Genomic DNA, 7781 nt, shown 5'->3' on the forward strand with positions numbered 1-7781 from the left:
ACAGTACCTCAGGATAGTTGGCCCAAAGGCCAAGGTTACCAAGTATAGAGGCCCAACCTAAATTCACAGACTAATCCCTGTACCTCATGAGAACTGCCATTATCCGCATGGAGCGCTTGACTATGCCCAAGAGGCTGACCCCAAAAGAGAGATAGCACTTAGGTGAATTCAAACTCGAGATCTCATAAGGTGATATTCCCTCAACGTCGCCAACTTAACCACTAGACCACCCCCTTGGGGTTACTTATTTCCTAGATTTTTCTCGTGGGCTGGTGAGCCTCTTGTTCCAATTTTCATTTACGGCCCTCTTTATTCGCTCTCCTATTATATAGAGAATTCATGAAGCTCTTTACAAGCTAGGGAGAGATGGGGCAACGAACTTTATCATTTTCTCATGCGTTCCAACCTTTTACATAAGATAGATTATATATACTACATTTTAACTTTACAATTATCTTTTCATATTCTTGGATATATATTTTTTTAACAATAATTAATTCAAAGATGGATTGAAATTGCTACATCAATATTACAAAATAATTGTAAGATAAAAATATAGTTTCTAACATTAATCTTTATTTCATTAATGTTGACTTCTTTAAAAAGCAAATAAAGCTATATACCACACTATTATCCGACCACTATCTTAATATGTCGGCAAATCTCACCACCATCTTAACATGTTGGCAAGGCACTGCTAACTCAACCTGATTTTTTATATTTGTTTTTTTGTTGGTAACAGGAGTTAATCCAAAGGTAAATTGACAATTTCATCAGCATAGTAAAATACAACAAATAGTTGTATGGTACATTAAATTCCTCTTAAAAAAACTCAATGATTTCTTTACTCATCTTTCTTCGAAGGAAAATGTAAATGTTTAGGGAAAAGACTACACTCCTTTGGCAGGATTTGGCCAGCTAAGAGGCAAGCATACCTTACTATTTATATGGGAGTTAGCAATGATCACCCAAGCATGACAATGTTTAATCAATTGAAATCACGCTGACAGCAGAGTGGTAATTAAGAATGGGAAACGAAAAAAATAAAAATAAAATCTATATCCCAAATTTTCTAACCAAAATCTATTAATACTAATTAACATTGCTCTATGAGCGCAAAAATGTGAGAACTGATTCAAGGACCACTTTCAAACCCAAATTGAGCTACACAATATTCATTACACAAAAAAAAATGCCTGATAGTTCCTCCACATCACAAAAACAGAGGAAACCGACTAATCTTGCTTCAAAAGTGTAACTGTCATGGTTGCCGTTTCGATCGAGGCGTAAGAGCAAGAAGAATCTTTTTTCTAGGCCCCTGCAATTCAGACAAACTTTATAAGAAACACCGACACAGAATGTGATGATGGCTATGACTAAGGCAACATCATATTCATGACACAAGTATGGCAAGAGGAATGTCCATAGTCAGCCACCTACTTGTATATTTCTTCCACTTCCCCGAGCAAGTATGAAAAACAGTATGCAAAGTTGAAGAAGGCTAACAAAGAACGGCCAGCACACAGAGAAGCAACTAGCAAATTTTATATAAATCACTACTTGCATGCAAACTTTCCATGAGTATGGTTGATAAAGAACCACACAACTAGGTCTTGGATTCAATGGATTGGTAGGATTAGGGTTCAATAAGTCTTGTATTAAAAGTCCGTACCACGGGGAAGGGAGGTAGATAGGACTTGGGTTCAATAAATGTCGAATGTTTCAGAAACTTTCTTAATATTCCCAAAACTGTTTCAAGTTGATCGATACACAAAGACATACATAGACTTAAAAAGAATCTCAAAAGGAGTTCATCGGGGAAGAAGACATCAGAGCATCTTCTTCACATAGCATTTCGAAGAAAAAAAAAAATCATATTGTAGAATCATTTTATTATGGAACAAGAACATCTGATTCATCTCAAAGTTCTTGTGATACAACTGGACTTCTTTGGAATCTAAAACTAAGTTTCAACATTAAGATATGATCATTGCTGGACAATGGGCCATCTCTAGCATGGGTTGCAGACTGGTAGTACACTCAGCTTTACCATGATAATGCCTCAAAACAACCAATCAGCCAATTTCTCTGCTTTTGATTTAAATTTATAAAAATTTGGAGATTTCTCTTGTTTCTCAGTGCAGTGTGACTATTAACATTTACCAACATAATGTAATGCATACTACCTCAACTTCATGTTCTTAGTGCACTCTTATTGATTGCTTTTTTTTTTTTTTCCAAATGAGGGAAAAAGAAACATGGCACCACATTCAATGTGGACTTGAGATGAAAATGAAAATAATTTGGTCAGGTGACGAATTCTAACAGAAATTGTCCATGAATGGAGTGAGCCCTCAAAGAAATAAGTTAGCATCCGCATATGATCCACAATATTAAGCTAGCAGATTCTCAAGTTCACCTCCAGAATTTATTTATTTATTTAAGTAATCTCCAGAACATTGTATGTCAATTCAGATAATGAATGGATAATTTTTTAAACCCCCAAACTACTAGCCCTTTTCACTTAAGCCCCCCACCGTTATAATTTTCTGTTAATTTGGGTGGCAAACGCATGAAATATCCATTATACCCCAAGTGAGGTGCGTAAAAATACCAATATACCCTTACAATAAAAAATTCTTCTCAGTGACCGATCCACAGCCAGCCGCTGTGGGTCTCCTCCATGGCTGGGTCTCCTGGCCATGGAGACCCACAACATTTTCTTTTTGAACCTAACACGGGTATTATTTTCTTTTTGGGGTCACGTGTCTATTTTCCATTTGATTTAACCAAAAACCTAACAGAGGGGCTAACTGAACGGGGCTAGTAGTTTGAGGGGTCAATTGCAACTTTTTAAAGTTTGGGGACATTGCAATTTAGATGTAAGTTTGAGGGAGTAAGTGTAGTTTCCCCTAAGTTAAATAATTATCAAAAAGCAAAGAAAGAAAAGAAAAATACCATAGGGATCCCCAGTTCTTTCAAGTCGTTTTCCCCCATCTGCTTCAATGCAGCCATATCCACCTGCATATTAAGTCACCTTTATCAGTGTCAGATGAATGAAAAAGAACTCATAGCAAACAACTCTCTTGTTCAAAGCAGAATATTTTATATCACAAATAAACACTTTTAGAGTTTAAATTACTCATTTCCGAATCCAATAGAAATTAACAATTTCAGATCAAACTATGGTTGCAGGCTACAGTACTCATAAGTCAAAGAACCATTAATCTCATCTCCACAGACAGATTAACATACAGCATATAAAAAAACAAAGGATGCACATATACGTTTCAGAGGTCTAGGTTAATAACCTTTCATGCTTGATTAATTGGTGTATCCATCCACACCATTGCATAAAAACTGAAAACATCTCATTCAGAAGCATTTCCATGTGACAGTGATGCAAACTGGATATGTGTCAAAACAATTTTATACAATGGTGTGGCCTTACAGTTTTATTTTTTATTTTTAAAAAAAGATCAAAATAAAATCGTTAAAAGAAAGATCATGTCTCGGTTCCTTTTTTTGATGAGTAAATTTAGTCTTATTAAAAGCGTAAGGCGCCCCTAAGTACACTGGAAGTATACAAAAGGAAACACCTAACTAGGAATAGAAAAACGAACAAGGAAATCAGCAAAGCTAATCGAAAGTGGTGACAAAAAAGCCACCGTCCAAAGAGAATAGACAAAATCGTTTATTCTATTCCACCAATAATGACAGGCTTTGAAAATCAAGGATTTATTAGGCTCTGGAGGTACTCAAAAACATACAGAGAAATGACAAAATCCTGCGAACTGTTGGAAAACCATTGTTGGAGATTAATTCCAAAAAGAAAAAAGAAAAAATTATGTTAGAGAAATGAGTTGGGTTGGGGGGGGGTTATGGGATGAAGCAGCATATGCTTATAACATAAGGAATATTTGTGAAGTGATTGTGCACCGTACATCACCCTTATTGGATTTGACACATTAGTTTGTTAGCAGGAGTGTACAAACTAAAGAGTGATATTTACATGGATATCCACTGCAACAACCAAATCCTTTTCTTTTTCACAGGTAACACCCTAGATCTTACAACATTTAAAAGAGTTCGTATGCTTGATTAAAAACCTTAAAAAGATTTGAGATATTTGCCAAATTAAGTGAACAAAGATCAAATAACATACTTCCTCAGCCTTGAAGAGAATGGCATACTTTCCCAATCCCAGTGAGTGTAACACGCCATCAACAGTTTGCTGTTCATCACCCTACATAATAATCCACCAATAACAACATTCAGAACATGCACGAAAGTTGCAAGTTCAGACACTCAAGAATCCATGACCTAGAAGCAGCTAAGATAAGTAGGAGTACCGCGTATGGAATTTTTTGTACAATTCCAGTTGGTGGAGGATGCTGTCCAATAGGAGGGGGCAGTGGCATGGCAGGTGCGGGAGGTATTGCAGGTTTTGCGATGAAAGTTGCAGTACTCATAGGTCCTGAAGTATCAAAAACATCTTTTCTCATATATGGAACCAATCTTACATCATCATGTGTCCTGTTCAATGGCCTTCTTTGTAGTTCTTCCATGTTCCTAGGTGGAGAGAGACCCCTAGAAGTACCTATACCTCGAGCTCTATCAGGTGATCTTCGTCTCAAATGATCCAAAGTCCATGTAGAATAAGGACGTCTCATTGAGTTCATCACAGGCAAATCATCCACACTTCTTGTAGAAGGAATTCGGCCCAAGAAACCTGTGTCCTTTGGTTCCGGCGGGCTATGTCTTGAATCAACATTAGTTACCGGGGGCCGAAGAGCCTTTGACAACTTCTCACGTAGGTCAACACGCTTCTGATCATCATCGCTCTCAGCTCGTCTAGATGCATTTTTTTGCATGAGTTTAAATCGAAGGTCATCTCTACCAATGTGCACATCTTAGTTTTTAATGGAAAGGTCATTAGTAATTGCCAATTAGAAAACTAGTACAGAACAACAGAAATGCAATGAGATTGCTTCAGAGTAAACTTACTACCATTTAAACCATTAGCACTCAAGCTCAGCATACTAATATCTCCTCTTTGTCTGCAAATGGAAATTATAACCATAAACTCTTATGCAAGAAATTTAATTTAGCGAAGGTCCAAAACACCATATGCACAAAAAGCTTATACATCAAAAACACGAATACGGTGATACAATGCATAAGTGCCCAAACGAATTGTGTGCTTGTTGAAAGTCCCAAACAGTACAATAATCCACGAGGAAATAGAAAATTAGCAGACAGAAAGAAAAAAAGGAAAGCAAGACGCACCGTTTGTTGTCGAGTTTGTTGCCATGTAACACTGAACTATCTACATTACTTCCTAATCTATCTCTTACGGACCGCTTAGTCCCAGCCACAGGCAGCGAATCAGCATATGAAAGATCTGATACTTGACCACCCCTCTTTACTACCTGTATAACAATGGGTACAATTAGTGAAAGTACAAGTAATTTCCTCTGCTTTATGTTGCTTTTGTTTCCCAATAGATTTTTTTTGAAAAAAAAAAAAAATCAAAAACTATATAAGGATCACTTTTTTTCTTCATTTTCTCCGAAACCAAACAGACAGAAACAATAATTTCTCCATTCAACTAAAATTTCGAACAATAAATTAAAAACAAAAAATAAAAAATTTTTGTTGTTAATAAGATTAAATTGAAAACAGAACAAAACCCTAATTAAGAGGTAAGATACCTGGCCACCACGCCCGAGCGTAATGGTGACTCGTCCCGAAGCTTCGGCCATATTGCAAAACCGAAACCCTAGATAATCAATCAGCTAATCTGGCCCCCAACAACGCACGCAATGAAATAGTATACGAAGCATCACCGCCTTTGAGGGAACGACAAAAACCCTAATCTCATTGCAAAGACCCGCTCGCTGGAATCGAAAGATTACCCTCTCTTTTTATTTTTCGAAAAAAAATGGAAATGATTTTGAGAGCAAAGAAAATGTTGACTCGCAAATTCGGTCAGACCTCAGAGAAGGAGAATTTGGTTTTGGGTGGAAATGAGAACAAAGGGGACGCACTTTTGCTGCGGTCCTGCGGATATTAAAGCGACTTCATCTAGATTGTCTGGATGGACCTTGTCAGATTGAATAAGGGCCGTTGATTAGTGGACAGCCCGGCAGTTCATTTTCAAGGCATTTGTTTGTGATAAAAGAAAATAGAAAAAATTAAAAATTAAGGGCCAAACCACAACCATTCAAAGCCTCTCCATCGAATCAAAGCCTCTCCATCCTCGTGGGCCTTCTTGATATTTTATTTTTAATATATATATAATCCTTGGAGTTGTATTTTTTTTTTTTTTTTTGGAAGGGAATCCTTGGAGTTGTATTTGTACCAAACTGAATATTCTTGAATAAAAAATAAAATTGATGTAGAAATTATTTTAAACAAATAGCTTATTTTGAGGATATTTAAAATACTTTTATGAAAAATATGTATTATAGTTTTTATTATAATTTCTTTATAAACCGGCATGCAATTTATAATTATTGAAATGATTGAAAGTGTATATTGTTAAATAAGTTATTAACTAATTAAAATAAGCGGTCAAAGTTTTTGACTTAACAATTCATAAATTCATAATTGCCACATCAATTCATAAAAGTAAAAAAAAATAAAAATGAATAAATAAATAAATTAGTAAAATGTATAATAATACCTTTAACGACGCTCTACTTTTATATCGTAGGATCATGATGTCGGACAAAATATAAGAGCACTAGCAGTAAACATCCAATCATTTTCTCTATATTTAAAGAACAAAACTATTTTTTGGTTCCCTATAAAAAAACACTCTACAATAAATTCTTTTAATTTTTTATCGTCTTCTCCAGTTCTCTGTCACACTCACACAGAAGCAAAAATGCCAAAAACCCAAGAGATTATTACAAAGAAGAAGAAGAAGAATCAATTTTTCCTCATTTTCCTCGCTTACTTAACAAAGTTAATTTATTTAGAGTCCGTTTAAGTTTTTGATTTCAAAAAGAGCGATTTAAAATAACAATTTTAAAATGTGCGATTTGAAAAAATTGATTTTTAAAAACTCAGTTAAACGTTTAGCAAAATCGCATTTTAGCATTTAAAATTATGCGTTTTTAAAAAAGTACCAACTTACCTGCGATTTGAAAAAAGTAAATTTTCTGCATTTTCAAATCATAATTTTTAAGAAAGCAGTTTCCAAACGATTGGTTTAAAATCGCATTTATTGACTACGAAATCGCAATCTCAAACGCACCCTTACTTCATATCAAAAAAAATAAATAAATAAATAACGCACCCTTACTTACCTAAAGGAATTTAGGCCAACACCCATTTATTAGATTGTCTAAAATAATCTTCATTTATTGAATTACAAAATTACATTTGACTCTTAAAAATTAAATTAAGTAAATAATCCTATAAACTAATTTTTCATTCTTTGTCTTTATCGATTTGAGACAAATGCAAATCACATAGATTAAATAATTTATTTTTTTTACCTCTTCTTTCAAATATTATTCAATAGTAATTCTTTTACGACTAACCAACGTACTATTTTCTCTGGTTTGTGTTCGGGCTGCTTGATAGGAAAAATAGTTTTTTTAAGAGAGGAAAAATAGTTGTTCTTTAAGCTAAATAATCAAATGCCTTTAGGAAAAGATTTTTCACAAGATTGCATAATACATGTACAACACAAGGTATATGGGTCTCCATCGGTTGGAGATCACACCTCATGAAATAGAAGTCACTAGTTCGAATCCATTCTCTCCTCT

At 34.8% G+C, this 7781-nt stretch overlaps 1 protein-coding gene across 2 annotated transcripts; it reads right to left on the bottom strand.

Annotated features, from left to right (window-relative positions):
• Positions 1-1021: 1021 nt before the first annotated feature.
• LOC133867239 (uncharacterized) lies at positions 1022-6052 on the bottom strand. 2 transcript variants are annotated; one of them, XM_062303962.1, is made up of 7 exons: positions 5715-6052; positions 5290-5432; positions 5008-5060; positions 4353-4912; positions 4166-4246; positions 2959-3021; positions 1022-1318 (listed from the first exon to the last, which is right to left on the bottom strand). In XM_062303962.1, the coding sequence occupies exons 1-7, from the start codon at positions 5763-5765 to the stop codon at positions 1262-1264; spliced, it is 1008 nt and encodes a 335-aa protein (XP_062159946.1). In that variant the 5' UTR covers positions 5766-6052; the 3' UTR covers positions 1022-1261. The 2 variants fall into 2 exon arrangements, with proteins under 2 accessions (XP_062159946.1, XP_062159954.1); XM_062303970.1 differs by having other exon boundaries at positions 5011-5060; positions 5715-6051.
• Positions 6053-7781: the final 1729 nt, after the last annotated feature.

The sequence above is a fragment of the Alnus glutinosa genome, chromosome 1 (assembly GCF_958979055.1).
Source record: "Alnus glutinosa chromosome 1, dhAlnGlut1.1, whole genome shotgun sequence".
Classification (NCBI taxonomy): domain Eukaryota; kingdom Viridiplantae; phylum Streptophyta; class Magnoliopsida; order Fagales; family Betulaceae; genus Alnus; species Alnus glutinosa.

Bases quoted from the DNA above. Each gene is read 5' to 3' on its own strand.
- LOC133867239 (XM_062303962.1), bottom strand. From the start codon at position 5,765: ATGGCCGAAGCTTCGGGACGAGTCACCATTACGCTCGGGCGTGGTGGC. The intron at 5,061-5,289 runs GTGCGTCTTGCT...TTCCATTTGCAG, and splicing joins AACAAACTCGACAACAAACG to ACAAAGAGGAGATATTAGTA. The intron at 1,319-2,958 runs GTATTTTTCTTT...TCTGAATTGCAG, and splicing joins AAGAACTGGGGATCCCTATG to GGGCCTAGAAAAAAGATTCT.